Source organism: Poecilia mexicana, unplaced genomic scaffold (assembly GCF_051168715.1).
Source record: "Poecilia mexicana isolate PSO_F unplaced genomic scaffold, ASM5116871v1 scaffold_8, whole genome shotgun sequence".
Taxonomy (NCBI): Eukaryota; Metazoa; Chordata; class Actinopteri; order Cyprinodontiformes; family Poeciliidae; genus Poecilia; species Poecilia mexicana.
The window spans coordinates 4,163,755-4,185,763 of record NW_028263377.1 but is presented as its reverse complement, the minus strand read 5'-3'; the positions used below and the strand labels follow the sequence as shown (position 1 = coordinate 4,185,763).

Here is a 22,009-nt window from a genome sequence, read left to right as displayed (position 1 = left end):
AAAAGTGACTGTTACAGGTGCTGTTGGGTCCATTATCACTGTGAGCGCAGTGACAGGGGCAGGGGCAGGCTGAGACTCTTGAGGACATTTTTCTCTCCCACGGCTTCCAGAGCGACAACAGCGGCGCAAGCTGAGCACGCGACACCCAGCTGCGGTCCACCTGTCCTGCTGCGTTTGACGGCTAAGTTATCAGAGGAAGGTGCTGACAGGTGACCTGCCACCATGTTTAAAAAAAGCAAGAAGACCGCCGCTATCACCCCTACGCCTACGACGCAGCAAAAATCAAGGTAAGTGTAAGACGTGTTTTCACAAGTTTTTGTAGAGACTTTTGCGCGTGCTTTTATGTGTGTTTGTTTCAGTGCCAGGTGTTGTAGAGAAAAACGTCTCGGTGGGATTGTGGTGACCTTGGGCGCAGTCCTAATTTCTGTTCTTTACGTTGTCGCTTTTCTTTGTGCTTAGCTATTTATTTAAGACTCTGTCGTCGGACTGATTGAGAGAAAAATATGTAAACAGAAGAAAAGTTGATGAAATGACGCAGTTAGTATTGTATTAAGTGGGATAGACGGACTGGGCTGTGCGTCCTGAACCAGGCGCGCCCTGCCCTGCCAGGGACAGGCTCTTGTCATTCTGGTTGAGCAGATCCGTGGAGACGGTTTTCCCTATGCCTTGTTCCCTGGTTCCGTTCAGCTGGATGGATCCATATGGATCCTGGAGGACTTAATTCAACCACATCCGGTCGCCAGAATCTTGTGTTTTGACAAAACTCAGAGAAATCAGTTTCACGTCTTGTGCTTTAACTGCTGCGTGGGTGTGGCTGATAAGCTGGGTTATAAAGTTGTACCAACAGGTCCGATAAGTATTCAGCTGTCCTGCATAGAAAGACTGTAAGAAGAATTTCTTGCTGCCCCTCCCAAAATAGTGCTGCACCTACAGACCAAAGCCGTCTCCTCCGCCTGTTGCCATCTTTACATCGTTGACATTCTCTCAGCTTCCAGGTGAAACCCAGCTGGTTTCGTTAGCATTTACTAGAATTGATCAGACTTGATTATTTCCATCTAGTTACCATGTCTAGGTAAATATTGAGTCAGAAAATATTTTAATTTACTGTATGATCAGGGCTGGTTTTACAAGGATGTGGGGCCCTGGGCTGGAGCTAGTTTTGGTGCCCTGGCCACTCCAGAAAACTTCTTCTACTAATGCAAATTATATTCCATGAATTGCTGGTCCTGTATGTCAGTGGGTGTGAATTGATGTATTTTAGGTTAAATACGTCCCTTGGCCAATAGCTATATGTTGTTCCCAAGGAAATCTAATGAAACTTAATATTTTTCAAATAATTGAACTTTCCATATAGCCACAATAATCCCAAAATTTTAATGCAACTCACCTGATATCAGGTTGTGATTTGTATATAAAATATAATGTATGCAAAACAGGCACTCAAAAAAAATTGGTAGGATCCCCTGTACATCCTTTCTAGTGTCTGGCTCAGTGCATCATAGAATTCAAACTCTTTACTTGAACATTAAATTGTCCAGACATTTTTTTTCATTCTGATTTGGTCAGGTTGTGCTCTCAAGCATCTGTCATCAACACTTAGAGCTGGACCAATCAGGCTTTTCCTGGTCAATACCAATTTCTGATTTTCTGATGTTTCCAGTTCTGATCAATTCTGTTTTGTTTTAAATGTTTTATTAATAATGTGTAATGAAAGAATTACTATTCCCATTTATGCTTGTAATCTTTAATTACTTTTTTTTTCTTAAGTAGTATTTCAAAGTACTGCTTGATGAGTTTCTTGGAAAGTCTGTTTTGATGTATTTCATAAACAGGAAGCAGTGTAGGGAGCTAATCTGTCGTCCTTTTAGGCCTGGGGTTTTTTCCCCTCCCTGCCAGGTTATGTGTTGACCTGTCATTAAAACCGGCCCTGCAGCATCGTGATGTCTAAAGAGTTGTTTGGTCCACGTCCTTCTACTGATTCATCTAAATGTTTCCAGAAATGATTAGCTATCTCCATCGTTTGTGCTGATCCTGAGAGCCACCCACTGACAGAGGAGGAATCCTAATAATGCAGCTCCTCCCTGTGTCGTTGTTTTTCTTATAGTTCTGCTTGTTCTGGTGTTTTTCTGCTATATGAAGATTATATACATTCCAACATACTCGGTGCAAGATGTTAATGCAACAGTTGAAGACAAAAAAAAATAAGGTTTTATGCATATAAGGACAAAAGGAAGAACACAGAATGCCCTTGAGTAGTTTTTGTCTCCTGACGCGTCCATGTCCAGGCTGCTACTAGAACTGGCCTCCGATCCAGAGCCCAGTGACAGCAGCCCGGCACACCCTGTATGACCTAATCCTGCTGTGTTCTGGTTCTAATTGGAACCTTTCCTCCGTGTAAACATGCAACACGTCTTTCCCAATCCAATGCTTCAGAGCCAGAACCAAGGCGGTCCCAGAGGCATGTCAGACCCAGCGACGCTGCAGCAGAGCTGAGGCTGAGCTGGTGGTGTTTTGCTGCCGTTTCTGAACCAGGGCCGGTTTCTTCCCAGCCATGTGCTTAGTTTCAAACTAAGCACATCATCTCTACTTTAAAGATGAGCAGAAGTACTCCAAGTCATGCCAGGACAAAGCAGTAGCAGCGGTTAAGCTTGTGTTTTCCAGTTGGTTGACATTCTTTAGTTCCTTCCAACACAGAACTTTGGGTTTGGATCCAGATTTTCCCCCCCACCCCACCTGGAATCCTGCCAGCTGCCAGAACTCCACAGTGGGCACTAGTTCAAACTTGCTCTTTTAAGTGTTTCAACCGGTTGCTGTGGAGTTCCACGCTGCGCTCTTCATCCTGCAGCTGTTACATAACCTGTATGTGAGGAGCTGGGTCCTGGATGTTTGCTCACACACACACACACACACACACACACACACACCCCACACACACACACACACACACACACACACACACACACACACACACACAGTTTTCAGTTGCAGAAGCACTTTCAGTTTAATCTCAGGCTCCAGACCTGTTCTGGCATGTTATTTTTTCATCTTTTGTGGCTCTATTATGATCATTCTATATGGATTTTTATAAATGTAGTGTTTTCATAAACGTAAAGTAGGGATGCACTGATCCACTTTTTTTGCTTCCAACACTGACATGGATATCTGAGATTTAATATTGGCCAATATTGATCCAATTTAGAAAAACAGAGCTGAATTGACTTAAGATATTTTCTTTCTTTTTAAACAGACATAAATGTACTGAATTACAAATTTATTTGATAAACCTTCACCAGTGCAGCACACTTAAATACACCAATAACTTAACAAGTTTGGTCCATCATGTAAAAACAACACAACATAAATTTTTTCAGTCAGTGCAATTAGGAGTATGATGTAAAACAAGTAATAAAGAAACTGAATCTAACATAAGCAACAGATTGACTACTTTTGTCAAACATGTAAAAATAAACAATCTTTCAAATGTTTCTGACAGATTAATTAGGAATTCTAAATATAATGTAAAAAATATATACAGTATATATATTAGCACAAAGCATAGAATTAGACTGGCTAGATCTGACCTTGTGGAACAGGCACTCTGTCATTGATACCAGATCCAGAATTTTCTTTAATATGGGCACTGATACAAATATTATCAGATCAGTGCATCTCTAACGTAAAGTAGTTGATATAAAGAGAAAACTCAAAAGATTAATAGTTTAATTCATTAAATCTCTAAACAATAAGAGTTCAGAGCTCTTATTAGAAACGACTCACTACAGAGCTGACTCTATGGCTTCTTGTGTGGGGTGGATTGTAGGTATAAGAGCCTTTGGGTATCTACAGTGTAATGAGACATGTTCAGCGCTGCTTATTCTAAGACTGACTGAGGAGACGGGCATAAGAAGCGCAGCAGATGACAGCAGACTTGTCTCAGCATATTTCCTGTATTTTCACTAAGCCTAGCGGTGTCAGAAACCACTCAGAACCCAAGTGTGTGTGAGAGAGAGGCAGTGAAAACTCTGCAGTGTGTTCACTAAAGCACTGGAGATTACTTGTGTATATACTGAGGTCAGGAGACATTCCACTACTAATCACGTAACGTTTGGAACAATCGTTACGGGCTGGGATGAGGAACGCCCCAGCACCGAATCAGAAAGGACAAAAAGCAACAGTTGGTTTATGTTTTTTCTCTTTCTTTTTCTAACTAAGTAATGTGATCAAAAAAATCTACGTGCAGTACATTGTCGAAATTAAAGTGTGAGTGCTCTCTGGTGGATAAACTGTGGAATTAAATGGATCTATCAATTCTGATCAGTCAATAAAATGAAACTTTCTAATGGAAAATAACCGTATAAATGACCTGAGATATCAGGTTCATTTATTTTCCTCCCTCCCTGTCTTGGTGTCTCTCGTTTTTCCAGGTTTCATATCAAACCACATTAAAACAGGTGAAGCAACCCTGGAAATTAAGCCTAGAATGAAACATTTATTAAATAATTGTTTTACGGAAGTAACATTGTAATAAATGTGATGGATAAAGGTGCTGAGTTCAACAGGAACATGTAAGCCTGCATTTAGGCTTTGAGGAACACAGTTGCTCCTTGGTTGTCATAGCGACTGGTCCAGGTGTGTCTGAAGGATGGAATGAGGAAGAAACGAGCCAGGCCAATTTGCCTTTCTATAAAGAAATTTGTTCTTCATTCTGTCACATTTCTTACAGTTCAGGACGAGCCAATCATATTGCAGCTGCAGGCCAAAACTGATCTGAGGCCCAAAGCAGGGTTTGGTTTGGTCCCCCACTTCTAGATAAACTCATCAGCATCCAGCAACCACAGAATAATAAAAATAATTTCACTTTAAAACACTGTCCAGAATGTTCTGCTTTATGAATAATGTCAACAATAAATTAAATAATTTATTTACTTCACATTGTTTGCTTAATAAACATAAGTAAATCAGTTAAAACAAGGTTATCTCTCTGACTTATTGTTCTAGCAATAGTCTACCAAGATAGAGATTTGTTGTTTTGAGTACATTGTATTTAAATTTCAAATTTCCTTATTGTAATTTGCAAATATGCTTATTCTTTTTAATTTTTATACTTTTTACGATGTGGTGAGATATTTCTGCTTCTGTTATTAATAAATGATCTAACCCAGAGTTGAGAAAGAGAGGACAGTTTGATGAGTACACATGGAATATTCTCAGTGATTAGTTTCTGTTGAAATGTGGATAAAATATGATCCCAACAGAGACACAAGCAGCAATGATTAGCAAATGATGAGCTAGCAATGCTAAATTACAGCTGCTAGCATGACTACCAAACGGAGTATTTTCCTCTGTCTGGTGACTAGTTCTACATTGAAAAATACATTTTCCTACTTTTGACATGTATTCTTATTAAAAAATAACTAAAACCTGGGTAGAGGTTTAGTTCTCTTCTGCCTTGGGCCGGCCCTGGAAACAGTTGCTCAATTTTTCTGCAGGCAATTCTTCCAGAGACGAGTGAGGCTTTTTATTACACAGACTTAAAGGCTTACAAAGAACAAGTTAAGTTTTTTCCCCACTATCAATAATGGCAAAAAACACCCTCACCTATTTGTTTGTGTTTGTCCCACAGTACCGGTACGGAATTGGCTGCCATTGTTGAGAAGTTGCAGAAGAACGCTGATAAGGTGGAGAAGAACATCTATGATATCGAGCAGAACCTCAACAAGGTAAAATCCTGCATGACCGCAAACACCTGAACAGACTGGTACCAGGATGCTGAATAATGCTCAACGGTGATTTTCACTTTGGAACTCTGCTATGCAGGCCATGAGCTCTTGGGTTAATTTTGGTCAGCCGTCCACTCCTGGGAAGTTTCACCACTAGCTGCATTTCCATTGACCATATGTTTGTGTAATTTGATATTTCAAAGATAATTTGCTTAACGGAAATGCACCAATTTTGCAAAAACTCTTGTGTCAGGATAAGGTGTATTTTTTTCTGATTGTATCAAAATTGGTTTATCTCACAAACCTTCAGTAGAAATACTTTTTTTATCGGATCGTATGATCAACAGCCGAATGGCGCCACTGCCATAAAACACAGAGAACACAATGGGAAGTAGTTGGAGGATGACAGTGTGGCATGTTTGTTGACTTATCATGAGAACAAGTTCATTAATGTGTGATTTTAATTGCGTTTCTTATTTAATGACAACACAGCAGTTGCAAAAATGATGATTCAACATTAATGGAATTACTAATTTTGCCCGTATTTGCAATGGAAACGCAGCTACTCCCTTAGTGAAAAAACACCTTTCTTAAAAAACCTACATTTTGTTTTGACTGGTGTTGTCTTGGACTAATGTTTAAATTGGTTTGATGTTCTGAAACACTGAAGCGTGAAAAACAAAGGAAATTCAGAAGGGGGCAAACACCTTTTCACCCCACTGTATGAAAATAATTTGATTTGGAAGCAGCAGGTACATGCAGACAGCTGATGTCAGGAATTGATCAGAAGTGGTTTCCAGATGATCCTGTGATGATCCTCACAAAGGAGAGTGACCCAGACCTGCTCTGGTTAAATGTGACGTTGGGGCTCTGAATGAAGCCAGATGGTTGAGCCACGCAACCTCCCAGCCTGTACAGGGTGAAACAGAAGTATTTAGTCATCTCTGATATCTTTTTTTTTTTGCAGGATGTTGGTAAGATCAACGAAGGGAAGCAGCCTCTGTATCAGGATGATACTAATAAGAGAATCCTCAACTCTCTGGAGCTGCTCAATACCCTGGATGAAGATGCCCGTGCAACCAAGCGCCTCCAGCATCCTCAGGCGGAGATGATTCAGCAAGAGTGAGTCCTGATGCTTCAACACTGCTGCTCTGTCTCACCAGAACACTCTGCCTTTTCTCAGCCAGATCTCTCATTTTGTAATACCTGCTCCTGTTTTACAGTGTTTGCTTGTTGCTTAGAGTGCATTCCAAATGTTAGTCACACCTTTCTGTCGTCTCTTGTATTCAGCATGATTCAGCTGCGAGAGAGGGTGAATAAGCTGAAGGAGGACCATGATCGGATCTACCACCTGAACCGCGCGGAGGGGATGCCCAGCGTTAACTGGGGCAACATCATGGAAGACAAACTGGTAAGACATTCATAACGCCTGCTGCTTTAGTATTCAACTGGCCTGGCTGTGGCCTTCCTAAGCAATTCTGCTCAATTCTCATCTCCCTGCACTGATTTCTCCCATTGATCTGGATTTCTCCATCAGATGAAGTCAGTTTTGTGTGCTCTTAGAATTTCAGTTTGACATTTGTTGTAGTTTGACAGTGGAGGAAGTGAACAAAGTGTTAGCTACACTTCCAAATATTGAGGAGTTAAAGATGGAGTAGGAAGAATGTTTAACACATTTTATTGCTGGCAGAGATGTGGGACTTTTCACCACATGGTTTGGGAAAAGTCCAGTTTCCCAGTTGGCTTCATTCAGGTCTGGATTAATATTACAAATTGGTGTGGATGAACATTTGTATCCATCCTCTACAAAAACAAAATCTTACCAAGTATTTTTGGTCTAGTCTCTAACGCAAATATTTTAGTTTTGCATTATTCCAAGTCTTCTAACTTACAAGTAACTTTTCAGGAACTCTTAAATAGAGAATAATATTTAAACTTTAATTGGTCGGGGAAAAAAAATAAATGAAATTTCTGTAAATTTGAACTAAGACATGAAGGATGTGTTTGTCTCTGTGCTCAGGAAAACCTGAACAACAAGGGCTTTGGTGAAGACCTGCCCACTTTGGAGAAGGAGGTGGAGGAGCACAACATCTTCCAGAGCGAGGTGGAGGCGCTGGCTCCCCACATCTCTACTGGAGGAGACAAGGTAGGACCACCAGCCTGAAGGGGAAGCAGGATCAGTTCATTATTACACCCAACCTGTTCAGGTTTTCTGTAAACTCAATTCAGTAAAAAAGAAGACATAATATGAATCTAAATGGACAGGATTAGTCAAAAGGCTATTTATGTATGTAGTAGTTTTCTGTCCATGATGTTAAAGCAATACAATTCAAGAATATAAGTAAAACACACAGTTAGTCAGTACATGAAATTAGTCTGAACAAAACCAGACTTATTAAAAGACAACAAAACTTTACTGCTCAGAAAACAGATGATGCAAACAAACAGCACAGGACAACAGATCCACATTCTTTAGTTCTGACAGGTGTATGAATCAACAAACCTTTTTTTCAGATGTTTAGTACAATCCTTTAGATTCTGTTAATTTCAGTTTTTCTGCTCAGAAAACAGATGATACAAATAAACAATACAGATTCACATTCTTTAGTCCTGACTAAAGAACCATGCTGATTTATACAACAAGGCCTGTTGTATGAATCAACAAGACTTTTTCCAGATGTTTAGTGAAAGTCTTTAAATTCAGTTGTTTTTCTGGTTTCATCTGGTTGTGGGTTTCATTCCTGGGCAGCTGACCCAGAGCAGGCTGACTGACTGAAGGTGCTCTTCCTCAGACAACACAGGACGTCTAGTCACTGTTGTTTCTATGACTGAGTTGTTGTAAATTAAGCATAAATCTGCAAATTTGTGAAGATCTGTCCTATTTAGAAAATCATACTACTTTAATAATGTTGCAGTGATATATTAGCGCCTTATTCTTTTAACTCATAATCTTAATGACATGTTTAAGAAACATTTTGACTGGTTTCATTGTAGTATTATAGCCTATGATCAGCTAGTTAAGCAATAACTAAGGTGGCTGCACATCTTTGAATGTAAAAGATTATAGATTCCTCAGTGGACATTTCATACCTGATTAAACTCAAAGTTTTCAGATGTAGTTTGACTGGAAAATACACTATGTTGAATGTTTGGTCAAATAGAGTATAAGTCACATAAGTCAAAAAATGCACAATTAAGATGGTGAAAAAACATATACATTTCACTCCACAATAATAGGCTATGTTCACAACAGCAGGTATTGATGAGCATTTTTTATTATTTTTATTTTTTTGCTGAAATCCTTTTTGTTTGTGTGGTCATTCATACTGCTAATCAAATGCGACCACAATCAGACCTCTGTATGAGCAGTTTATGACCCCAAAGTGCCTCGTATACACAGAAGAAGAGCGTTAACATCACACAGCAGCACTCTGTTTACAGAAACAATAATGGATGCCACTGTCTGTCGGTCGCTTTTCAAGTTTATTCAGCAATGGGAGCCGACAGGATTGTCACAAGATCATAAAAACATTGAGGAGGTTAATAATGGTGATGGCTTATTGTGGAGCATTGACTGCAACTTCTGTAGATAATTCTGTTTAGATGTGTAGTCAGAGCCAAGAGTGACGAATGTCTCACATCAATGATATAACAGTTGGATAAATTCTTACATGGCATTTCAGACTTAAGACACTTTGAAAACAATTGTATATGTATATGTACTGTTCTTTATTGAATGTGTGTCTAATATAACAACTCCTCCATTTTTGTCTTGATGTTGCTCAATGGGACAGGAATACCTCAGCGGCCTCCGGTCCAAATATGACAAACTGCTGGTAATAAATCCACACAAACACACGGCTGAGTCAGACTGCAACCATTTCCACAGAAAATATGCAATTTTGTTTCTTTCTTCTTTCAACAAGGCCAGCTCTAGTGCTCGCCAGCGCCATCTGCTGAGCCTTCGGGACTTCATGCAGCGCTGCACCAATGAACTTTTCTGGATGGACCAGCAAGGACGGGAGAGGTTTGACTATGACTGGAGTGATGCTAACCTGGACTACCCCGCCCGCCGAAGGCAGTATGAGGTAGACTGAATGACAGACCCATAATGCAGATCTAAAAATAAGAGCAAATTAGACATGAATCTAATTTATCTCAACCCAACAGAACTTTATCAATAAATGTCTGGAGAGCAAGGAGTCTACCATCAGCAAGCTGAATGAAGATGCAAACAGTCTGATAGATGCACAACACCCAGCAAAGAATGTCATAGAGGTACAGTATTAAAAACAAAGTTAAATATTTACATTCTAATCAAGCATTTAACTTCAGTGTTTAATAAAAGTAAAATTAATGACATTTTGATTGGAATTGAAAATTATGGTTAGATGGTTTGTGTTGTGTTGCATATTCTGTCAATATATTTTTTAATCATAATGTTTCTTTAGTAGAATAAGAATATAAATTTGGTTCCTACCTTAATAATATGGAGGCTAGCATCCAACTTGCTAGATGATGTTAATACTGAGGCACAGTGTTGGTGATTGACACATGGTAGCTCTGGTAGTCAGGGAAACGGTTCCCATGGCACCGTGTTAGAAAAGACTTGGATTTTACTATTTTAGTCACATATCTTAATCACAAATCAATTTGGTTCTTTCTAGCATGAGAGGATCAATCAGATGAGCAAAATGATCAGTCATTATTGGCTGTTTTGCTCAGTGATAGCTACTACAATTTCTACTCGGAAATATTGACTAAAACTAATCAAAAGAAAATGTATGCAAATTCTTGGATTTATTTTACTGATAAACTCTAACAGTTTGTGATTTTATTTTTCAAAGACAAAAAGCTGCAAGTATACACTTATTAAACAAATTTGACAATATGTCAGTTCACCTGTTTGGCCAAATTGGTCTGTATCTGAAATGTTTGAACATAGGGATTATGAATTTGATCAATAATCCCCATGTGATGTCGTCAGGCGCACAATGAAGCGGTCCATGCTGACTGGAAAGAGTACCTGAACCTGCTCATCTGTGAGGAAAGTCATCTCAAGCACATGGATGAATATCACAAGGTCAGCCGACAAGGACAGGGGACTTTTAAGCCCAGAGAGACAAAGAGCTGAAGCTAATTCCTGTTTGTTGATGTCTGTTCATTTGCAGTTCCACAAGGAAGCACGCGACACTCAGGACCTGCTGAAGCGGCTGGAAACGGAAATCAACCAGAAGTACAGCCCAGAGTACAAAGATGTTTATCAGACGCAGAGCCTGATCTCCGAGCTGGATGTGAGCTTCATTTGGAAGGAAGCTAAAAAGTGTCTAAAACATTTCTGGAGTGGTATGACAGTTCTTTTCATTCTATTTGTGTTTGATTAGGACCAGGCTAAGGCAGTGGATCACATTGACGAGCGGGTCAAGGGTCTCCAAAGCCGGAGCCTGCAGGTTCTGCCTCTGAAGTACCGGAGAGAAACCCCCCAGAAGCTGCTGCCCATTGAAGCTCTGTGTGACTTTGAACCACAGGAAGTATGTGGTTTTAAACTTCCACTCCGTCAGAACTTGTGGTCAAGTTTAGAGATTCATTCATCTGCTAACTTTACAATAACACAGTTAAATGGTAACACTATCAATATGTTCCATATTCAGATTGAATTGTTTTCTCTTGATGATTTCTGTATGTTTGTGCATCCAGAAATCAGTAAGTTCATGTTTCTACAGCTGTGTAAACAAGTGGATTTGCTGATCTGAAATTACTGATGAAATATTGTACAAGTGGGTTTGTACTGTTGTAGTTTGTTAATGGATGATATGAATGTGTAATGAAATCCAAGTGTTTTAAATTTCAAGTCAGTTTACAGATTTTCTGGCTCTTTGGTTTAATAGTAATGAATCTAATGGTTTTAAATGGGCAGCATAAGGTAAAATCTACCTTTTTAAGCATTATGTCATGTAACACAGTATGTCAGCAGGCTCTCAACAGAAGATGGGTAGAAGGTCAGCAGTAGGTTAGAATCCAGTTTGCTCTTCTTGAGGACTCTCAGGAAGTGTGACCCCTGCTGATCCGTCTTATTAACTGCTGTGATGTTGTCTGTCCAGGAGATGCTGGAGATGAAGACGGTGAAAACCCCAAAGGTACATGTCACATATGGGACTGGTAAACTTTTAAAGTGAAACTTACTGAAATTAGCAAAATAAAAGCTTCATTCTCTACATTAAGCTGAGAGCTCATTTTTATATTAGCTCATACACTAGCTAAAATTAGTGTATGAGCGAATTTTAGCTCATGCACTGCACTTTGCAGTCTTAGTCCATGTTACTGGTGTTTAACATGGTACTGAGTAATTTAGATGACGACAGCATTTTAGCTCATTTTAGCTTTTACACTGTTTGAATTCTGAATGGAGTAAATAAATGTTAGTCAGTATGCTAGTTATAACCCACATGCAACTATAATTCACATACTAATAGTAGCATTAAGCTAACATTAGCATTTGAGCTTATTTTTATATAAAGTCTAAGCTTTACATACTAAATGGAATAAACCCCATGATATTAGCTATATTCTAGTTAACCACAGCAGTGCTGCTAATTTTCAGCATCAGAATGCCAAATTTAAGTCTGACCGATAGATAATGCACTTTGGCAGGCTCCTTTTTAAATTTCTTTAGATTTCTTTCTCTCTATTTTTATTTTTCTTCCTCCTGTCATCTAGTTTTCTTTTTGTTCCAAACAGCTCTCTTCATCCCAACTTCTGTCAGGGCTTTAATCCTCAAATGTCTTCCATGATCTGACTGCTTGCATAAACACCTTTCCTCACTTGGTTTTATGCTGAGTAGCAGTCATGTAACTTAGGGGATTACCCCATAATGTATTTAAATCCCTTTAGAACCTCTTTAATATTCCCTGGGGTCAAAAGGAGAGATGGAAAGAAGTCAGAGGAACTTTTGTATCCATCTTCAGTGTTGTTGAAGCAAAGATCTTCATTTCCAGGTTATCTTTGTCATTGCAGCACCTGTTCAGGAATTAGGATGAAGTTTGTCAGAAACAGAAAAATATTCCAGGCTTCCTTATTCTGTGTTGTGAATTTTTTTTTTCTGATCATGAAAAGGTGACAGTTTCTTATTCTTCAGCAGGATCAAATCATTCGTGGAGAAATGTACACCCTGCTCCGAAACAATGGGTCCAGATGGGATGTGAAGGATCAAACGGGACATAAGATCAATGCTCCAGGCATCTGCTTCATGATCCCACCCACTGACCCAGAGGCGGTGGCCATTTCTGACAAGTAAGTGTGTTCAGCTGAGTTTTCAAGGGACCAAAATGACTTGTTTTACTCCAGGGTTACTGCAATGACATGCATTGTCTCCCTGCAGCTTGGCTAGTCAACAGAAAGCTGTCAAGCAGAAACTGGCGTCCAGCAAAGCAGCTCTGCTGAAAAGATTTGAGGAGCTGAAGAAGCAGAGTGGAGCAGGAACGGCTACAGGTACAAGACACATGTTCCAATGAACGGATGCCTAATAGCATAGATGAGCTTTTTATTTATATTTGCATTGTAAAATTGTACCAGCATCATTATTAAAATCAGTCAGCACTTGCTTCATAGAAAGGAACGAGAGGGAAACAATCATGGAAATACTTTTATTCTCAGAATCACAATATTCACACTTTGAATGAAATGTAATAATTATAACAAGTCTAACCTTTTAGTAGTCACACTAATGTATCTCAGTAATTAAGGAATGAAACAAGACGTAAATAAACATTAAGTCTAACTACTTCAAGGTTTATTCTGAAAAGAATTGAGTATGATTGTTCTTTAATACATTAACTCACAATCAAAATGCTTGTATGTTATCCATGTGTCCATGAGGACAGTTGAGGTGTTCTATAGATTAATGTATCTCTCTGGAAGGTAAATTTAAATTTTTCACATAGTTTAGGTTCTAAACACCTGACTAAAATCTGATGAAAGATTTTAGGAAGCTCAGAAAGTCAAATGGCTGCAACTAGCCGTAGCATTCCTGATGGGCTGTGCTGATGGGGGGGAAGATGTACACAAGCATGATTGGCAATGCGAAGACCTTCCCCTTGGCTCTGATTGATTGTTATAGTTATCACAGGAAGAAGGCAAAGGAGATTTTTTTCACAAATGATTTGTCTGGTATTATACGACATACTGACAGTTTCAACACATGGGTAAAAATATACTCTTTTATGAAAGTCACATACTGCAGCTATAAATGTGATGTTTTACGGCCTGCTGGGCTCCCATTCACTGTCTGGTAATGCTCTGTGGCTGCAGACAAGGATGAACAACAGTGCCGCCAGCTGATGGCCGGTCTTGATAAGGTGGTCAGTGACCTGGACAAACAGGAGAAAGAAATTTATGCTCGAGTACGCCCACCGCTGGAGCAGAACCGGACCGTGCCGGACAGTGCTGACCGCCTGCAGGACATAAGGGTAACAAACTCAGCTCGATTCTGTCCTCTGATGTCACACCTTCATGTTTTCTGGAAGCATTAATGCTCTGAGGACGTTTCTCTCCAGAACATCGCTTCAACTGTCCGCAGGATTGAGCCAGAGAAGACCTCTAAAGTTGCAGAGGCAAACAGCTTCTTGACTTCAAACCCAAACTCCCCCAGTGCTCCTCAGCTTCACAGCAAGGTGGATGAGGCCAACAGGAAGTACACCAAGATTGAGCAGCTTCTTCAGTGCTCCGAGGACAAGTATGTGACCTGATGTGCTTTTTTTGTCTGTTTTTCTCAGAATTAGCTGTGCTCCTAGCTAGAGATGCACCAATCTGATATTAATATCTACGTAAATCCTGATGATGGAAAAACAACTAGATCTAGAAATATTAGAAATTATTGACCCTGTAACAAGACAGTGCATCGACCCCTAAGGGCAAATCTAATGAGTCTAATTCTATGCTTTGAGCTCTGAGTGACTTAATTCTTTATTTTCCATTATATTTAGGATTTCTAATTACATTTTCTGAACAATTTGGAAGCAGGTTTATTGCAGTTTTTTAGATGTTTGACTGAGGTAGGGTTTCTTTATTATTTATTTTACATTATACTCTGACTGAACACATTAAAGTTGTGTTATGCTTACATGTTTGACCAAGCTCATGAAGCTTTTGGTGTATTTAAGTGTGCTGCACTGGTGCAGAGTTATTAATAAATTTTTTGTGTGTGGTTAAACTAAAACAAAATACAAAAAAATTCTAAGCTCTATTTTTCTGTATTAGATCGGTATCAGTCGATACTAAATGTCCGATATCTGTATCAGAAGTGAATAGTGGATTGGTCTATCCCTACTCCTAGCACAAGTGTCCAAGTTCCTGAATTTATTTCAGTTTAGTTTGAGTTGTTTAAATCCATGTTGTAATTGAAGTTGGCTGCCTTTGTGTTTTAGACTGAAGAATTCCAACCAGCTGGAGACCTCTATTCAGAAAGGGAAGACTTTACTGTCTACCTACGAGAACACGCTGGCCAGGGAGGAGGTTGCTCCAGCTGACATCCCCTCAGTGGAGAAAATGCAGAGAGAACTTGATGTAAGCTGGCTTTTACTATTCCTAAGTACACTGAAACCTTTCAAACGAATGTAATTCTTTCATACACAATAAACTGTTCCAATAATTATTGTGATAAATGATAATATAGTTGTTTTGAGGCCATTATTGGCAGTATTTCTTATTTCGACTCCACTGTTCCTCAGCCTTACTTGATGTCAAGTTACAGTCTGTAACCGATAAATGGAGAAACTAAAATTCACATTTAATGCTGTGCAAAAGAGCAAATATTGCAACTTTTTTTTTGCAATTATTTCTAAATTGGTACCATCAAATTTGTGATTTTAATTGCAAACGAATCGCAAAACAACTGAAATCCTGGAGAGACTGATCAATTTGAAGAGATGTTCAAAACTATTTAAGGAATAAAATTTGCTCTGACAAAACAGCCATATTTCTATTCTAGTTTGGTTTTAGAGCTTCCACTACACTAGTAAATAGAAGAACATGTATCATTTTGGGATGACAAACGACTTCTGTCAGCATCACTAACAAGAACGTATCATAATGTGCTATCAGGACTTGGGGTCAGACCTGAAGGCTCAGAGGTCAGTGATCTCTGAAACGGAGCAGAACCTGCGCCTGGCCAAAGGCAGCTGTGACACCATGGCCAGGGACTTCCAGGAGCATTGTCCTGACATCGATCGGCAGGAGGCTGATGTTCAGAAACTCAACAAGCGCTACAACAACCTCAACAGGCAGATCGACACCAGGTGAGGTGGAATATTTTCATAACCTGTGCACCCAGCACCACACACCAGCAACTTTTGGCTAATGATCTGTGCTGCTCCATGTACAACACAGGTCTCAAAGCCTACAGAGAGCCAAGATGGCTTACAAGAATTACCAGAATGACTATAGCAGCCTGAACTCCTGGCTGTCCCATATCCCAAATTATGAGCCCCGTGAAACTGATGACCTAAGACAACTAGACGCCAAGCTGAAGAATCAGAGGGTGAGATGAGCAGTGAGGTGGTCTGAACCCTTCATGATTCTTGTTCTGTAAATATGTTCTCTTTATATTAAAACAGCTCTGTTTCTACAGAACCTGCTGTCTGACATTTCAAGAAAGGAGTCAGACTTGAACAATTTGTCAAAAAATGCCCAGCTTTACCAGCAGGCCGTCAAGGTGACACATTTTATATGATTTCACCACCATGACCAGAAAACACCATGTGAAAGTTCAGTTAACGGTTGACTGATTTGTCTTTCTAGGACTATGAGACTGAGACTGAGAAATTCCGGTCCATTCTGGATCTGGAGGATGGACTTGTCCCCCAGTCCTACAAGAGGAGCAGACTGGAATCCCCTGCTTTGACAGTGAAAGCAGAGGTGATGTTTAAAATACACTGAATGTTTAAAACCGTAAAGGAAATCTGTTACTGATGCTGTGTACTGAACCAAGACTCAGACCCTCTACTCTGGCATTTAATTCGGAAAATAAGTGTTCTCTGGATAATATTTAATCAATAACACTTTTTACTAAATAACTTTAGTATTATCAAATTGAACATAAAGGTTTCTATTTAGTCTACTTCCTTGTGTGCCTTGTTTGACTTTGTATTTAACTATTTCCAGGAAGCTGCCATGGAAGCAAAGTTCACAGAGGTGAATGCCGTGAACAAGCAAAGGCTGCAGAATCTTGAGTTCACCCAAAATCTTCTTAGCCAGGTGAAATAATTTTGCATCTACATTGAGAAATAAATAAAACATTAATTGAGATACTAATGATGGATCTCTCTCTACAGCAACCTGAAATTCCTATGATTCAGTCTTCCACCGTAAGATCAGTCAATGCTGCTGCCCCGGGAGAGGAGCCGTGGCGAATCAGAAAGCAGCTGGAAGATGAGATCCACAGGCGAGAGCAGCTAGAAAAAGAAATTGAGACCATTCAGACTGACATTTACCTCCTGGAAGGTCAAAAGCCCCAAGATACCATCGTCAAGAAGGAGCTCATTAAAAAGGTTCCAGATCCTCAGTTGGATGAGGAGGTACACAAGGTTCAGCAGAAGCTGTCAGAGGAGCGCCGCACCACCCATGTGCTGGAGAATGACCTGGAGGTGCTCAAGCTAAAGCTGCGTGGCCTTGAGACAGAGGTCAAAGAAGGAGCACAGCAGTACACGGTCAAAGAGGTTTTGCGCATTGAGAGAGACCGTGGTCAGGAGGAGGAGATTCGCAAGCTTCGGGATGAGCTAGAAGAACTAAGAAGACACAAGATGTTGAAAGACAATGAGCTGGTTCAGATCCAAAAGCAGGTTACCCTACTGGCTGAGGAGAAAAACAAGGAACAGGAAGTGATCACTGAGGAGGAAGTGATCAAGGTCCAAAACGACCCACAACTTGAGTCAGAGTACCGTCTTCTCCTTGACAGAAAACAGAAAGAAATGGATAACAGGAAGCAGTTGGAGGATGAGTTGCAGTTCCTTCAGGAGAAGCTCAGAAGATTGGAGAAGGAGAAGGCAATTGCTGAGGAGAAGATTTCCATCAAGGAGGTGCTGAAAGTGGAGAAAGATGTTGTCTTTGAAAGAGAGGTAGAAAACCTGAGAAGGCAGTATGAGGATGAGAAGGCCAAGCGAAGATCATCACAACGGGAGAAGACAGACCTCCAGAGGAAAATTCAGAGCCTGGAAGAAGAGAAGTCTAAGATTGTGGTTCAGGAGAAGGTGCGTGAAATTGTCCGCCCTGACCCCAAGGCTGAGAATGAAGTGGCCAACCTCCGTCTCGAAGTTGTGGAGCAACAGCGGCGCTACAGAGATGCTGAGCTCCAGCTGAAATCCCTGCAGGATGAGCTGGCTATGCTAAGGAACAGAGGACCTCAAGTCGAAGTCAAAGAGATCATCAAAGAAGTGATCAAATATAAGACCGATCCACAGACGGAAAGAGAGCTGGAGAGACTTCGCAACGAAATTGTTGATAAAACTCACCTGACAGAAAAATCTGAGATGGAAATCCGTCAACTCCGGGATGAGATCGAAAGATGGAAGGCAACTAAACCGCAAATACAGACGAAAGAGGTGGTCAATGAAGTGGTGCAGTACAGAGAAGATCCCAAGACTAAAGAAGAGATTGAGACTCTGAAAAAGAAGCTGGCTGATGAACAGAAGAAACGTCTTGATCTTGAGGGAGAACGGTTAGCCCAAGAAGAAAAGATTAGGCTAAAGAAGATAGATCTGTCTCAGGTGCGAGAGAAGATTGTTCAGCAAGAAGTGATTAAAATGGAAGAAGACCCTGTGCTCAAGTCAGAGTGTGACAATTTCCTACAAAGTATCAACAGTGAGCAAAAACAAAAAGAGAATCTTCAATCAGAGCTCCTTCTGCTGCAGAGACAGATTGCTGATCTGGACCAGCAACTGAGAGAACTAGAGCAAGAGCGCAAAGCAAGGCGTGAAGCAGAGCTGGAGATCCAGAGACTTCGTGTCAGACTTAACGAGTTGGAGATCCGGGACAAAGAAAACCGTGAAAAGGTGACTGTCAAACAGAAGGTTGTACTTCAGCAGGATCCCCAACAGGAGAAGGAACATTCTATCCTCAAACTGCAGCTTGACGAAGAACGACACAAACGTACCCTGCTTGAGAAAGAGTTGAACGCTCTCATTCAGCAGCAACTCACCCTGGAGAAGATGGATGTGAAGGAAAGAGTTGTCCGCACAGAGAAAGTCCAAGTGGAGAGGGACCCAGAGGCTGAGCTTGAAATTGAAAACCTAAGGAGAATGTTGGAAGAGGAGAAGAGGAGAAAGCGTGATCTTGACCAGGAGTTGTCTATGCTCACCTCCAAGTTGTCCGACATGGAATTTGCCAACACAAAGTCCACTAAAGAGCTGGACTACATCCGTGACGAAAGTAATCGCCTCCAACAAGAAAACCAAAGGCTACAGAATGAGATCCGCAAACTTCGTTCAGAAATTGACATCACCTATAAAGAGACTCGGCTTATCACTGAGTCTGCACCCAGGGAAGATGGCAGGAACTTGGAGCTGAGGCTTGACTCACTTCAGAAGGAACTCGCAGATCTAAGAAACATAACGGCCCAAAAAGATGAGGAGATTGAAAAGCTTAAAAAGAACCTGGCAGCAGTGAGGATGAAGAGAGAGCAAAGAGAAAGTCACCTCCGCAGATCCATTGTCGTCATTGATCCTGATTCGGGAAAAGAGATGCGACCTGAAGAGGCATACCGACTAGGGTTGATCGACTGGAAGATGTTTGTTAACCTGCAGAGCCAGGAGTGTGATTGGGAAGAGATCACAGTTAAAGGCCCGTCTGGAGAGTCTTCTGTGCTTCATGACAGAAAATCAGGGAAGAAGTTTTCCATTGATGACGCACTACGTCTTGGGCACATCACAGAACGTCAGCATCAGCAGTACCTAAACAAAGAAATATCCATCCAGGAGTTTGGTGTAATGGTGTCAAGCAAGCAAAAGTAAACTTCACCATTCACATGCTACACTGACCACCATCTGTACTCATCTGTTTAATGGTCTCCATGCTGTTCTCTATCTCGTCACTCTGGTATTAATACCATTTTGTTTAATACTGCGGCAACCAGGCCTTCTTCCTGCCTTAAATTTCCAAACTATGTATTTATTTGATTGTGCATATTCAGGTTTATTGCACTTGAATACATGGTTGGTTATGAAGTACCTTTACAGCCACTGGAGGTTTTGGAGAAGACAAGTTAAGATAAATTTTAATTTCTTTGAGTAGGTGGAGGGTTGATCATTTTTTTCATTTGATCATTGTACTGGGTTTAAAATGTCTCCTCACTTCATAGGGATTCCCTCTGGTTACATGCTGTTTATTCATCCACCTCTTTATTCATCAAGCTTTAAATAAATATATTTTAAGCTGACTGTTTGGCTTTTTATTTTAGTATCTTTAAGCAAAAATGCATTAAAACTGACTCATTCAGCTAAATTAATTTGTTCATGTATATGACACCAAGCAAAACAAATGTCATCTAAACTAAAGAAATCAATCCAGTTCATATCAAGAATATAAAACCAGCTCGATCAATTCATAGGGACTTAATCAAATTCATATGCATTTATCCTAAATTTGGTCCTAGTGTTGTCAAATTGAGTTTATAATCCCAATTGGTAAGAAGTTATCAAAGTAACCTGCTTCAATGTATCAAGTAATTACCTTAATATGCTTGATCAGGAGGAGGGGTTGCTGCTAAGGTTAAATAAACTCACTTTTAACAAGAAGAGACCCCAACAGATCTGCAGCAACCCAAAAAAAGACATAAAATAGAAATGGTCCAGCAACACTTTTGTTTAAAGCAAAAAGGTACAAGATTGGTGCTAAAAGAAAATTAATAAATAACCTACTTACCAGCACACATATTTTTATGAATAATAAGAAAAAAATTAAATGTTAACCATGATCAAGACAATGTGTCTGCACTCAAGAGCTGGCTTGCTGTTGTATCTTGATTATTGAAAGGAAACAAGGCTCCAACTAAGTTATCAGCTGAAACAATGTAAATGGTTGAAAACCTTTTCAGGAAGGGGAAACATGGAGCTATGCAGAAGATGTTGGTTGTTCCTAAACTAGGTTATGTGAGAGCATATATGCCATACAAAGTGTTCATGGAGACTGAGGAAGACATTAAAGCCTCATCACTGAACATTCAATCCAAGGAGAATAACAGTCAGTGTTCATGAAGAAAATTGGTTCTATGCTTAAACAACTAGAACCAAGTCACATCAGAACAAAACAAGACTCAATGGCGTTAAAGGCAAGCAGTCGTAGATGAAACATGGATGAGTAGATGAAGACAGCAGGAACACTTCCATAGCTGCTGATGATGTGGGTTGCAGCCTGCACGGCAATAGATGACACAGGAAATGTGCATTTACACTTCTGTCATTCAGTGGATCCATGATAGGTTCTCTGATGAGAAACTCATTTGTCGTGATGATGATGCTTCCGTCTACAAGCAAGGACCAAAGTGTGATCCAGCCTTTCTTCAGGAAAGGGAGATCAGTCAAAGGACATTTCCAGCAAGAAATTCAAATCTCAGTTCAAAAGACTACTGAGATAAAAACCTGACCCAGGCTTCAGCCTGTAAAATTGATTGGTCAAAGTGAATGTATGAACCTGGCTGAAGAAGAATATCACTTTCCATTTGTAAAGTTGTCAAAAAAAATAATCTCAAACTACCAGAAGTACTCATTGAAATGTTTTGGTGCAACATTTTGTCCCCCCCTCCCCCCCAAATTCCTCAATTTGGGGCAAAACACAAAGGCTCATTTCAATTAGCCACAGGCCACGGGGTTGGACAAGTAGCTGACATTTGATATTTTACAGCTTAATATTATTACAGGATATAAGTGCCATGCTGTACACGTCCTGTAGAGCAGTCTCCATATGTAATGATGGAAACAGACAAAAGAGTCAGAAAAGTGTGAGCTGATTGTTATTAATATTGTCATTGCAGTATTCAGTAATAGTATCACCAGTCATTTTGATGAAAATAACATTATCATGAGATTTTTTTTTAAATAATTGTACTAAAATTAAAGTAGGAAGTTCTACATCATATGTGTCAGACTCAAGACTGAACCCTAGAGAGCCACATAAATAAAACCTTCAAGATAACAGTTATGTGCTTAAATACTATTTTATTAATCTAATCAAAGCAGTTTGTATTAAATACTGTCAAATTACACAAATGAGAAAACATGTTCAATATTATTTAATTTAAAGAA

General features: G+C 40.0%; 1 protein-coding gene across 2 annotated transcripts; it reads left to right on the top strand.

Annotated features, from left to right (window-relative positions):
* The first annotated feature begins 11 nt into the window (after positions 1-11).
* ppl (periplakin) lies at positions 12-20,145 on the top strand. Of its 2 annotated transcripts, none has more exons than XM_014966863.2 (23): positions 12-287; positions 5,624-5,720; positions 6,688-6,842; positions 7,011-7,131; positions 7,741-7,866; positions 9,515-9,556; positions 9,647-9,808; positions 9,891-9,998; positions 10,708-10,803; positions 10,892-11,014; positions 11,105-11,251; positions 11,822-11,857; positions 12,859-13,010; positions 13,099-13,208; positions 14,028-14,185; positions 14,273-14,451; positions 15,143-15,281; positions 15,819-16,012; positions 16,104-16,254; positions 16,345-16,428; positions 16,515-16,631; positions 16,878-16,970; positions 17,048-20,145. In XM_014966863.2, the coding sequence occupies exons 1-23, from the start codon at positions 223-225 to the stop codon at positions 19,718-19,720; spliced, it is 5,328 nt and encodes a 1,775-aa protein (XP_014822349.1). In that variant the 5' UTR covers positions 12-222; the 3' UTR covers positions 19,721-20,145. The 2 variants fall into 2 exon arrangements, with proteins under 2 accessions (XP_014822349.1, XP_014822348.1); XM_014966862.2 differs by having other exon boundaries at positions 12,856-13,010.
* The last annotated feature ends 1,864 nt before the right edge of the window (positions 20,146-22,009 follow it).

What these genes read in the sequence shown, in the direction of transcription:
- ppl (XM_014966862.2), top strand. Translation starts at nt 223, where the DNA reads ATGTTTAAAAAAAGCAAGAAGACCGCCGCTATCACCCCTACGCCTACG. An exon ending in CCAAATATGACAAACTGCTG is followed by an intron (nt 9,557 to 9,646) that starts GTAATAAATCCA and finishes TCTTTCAACAAG; the next exon opens with GCCAGCTCTAGTGCTCGCCA. An exon ending in GCGGTGGCCATTTCTGACAA is followed by an intron (nt 13,011 to 13,098) that starts GTAAGTGTGTTC and finishes GTCTCCCTGCAG; the next exon opens with CTTGGCTAGTCAACAGAAAG.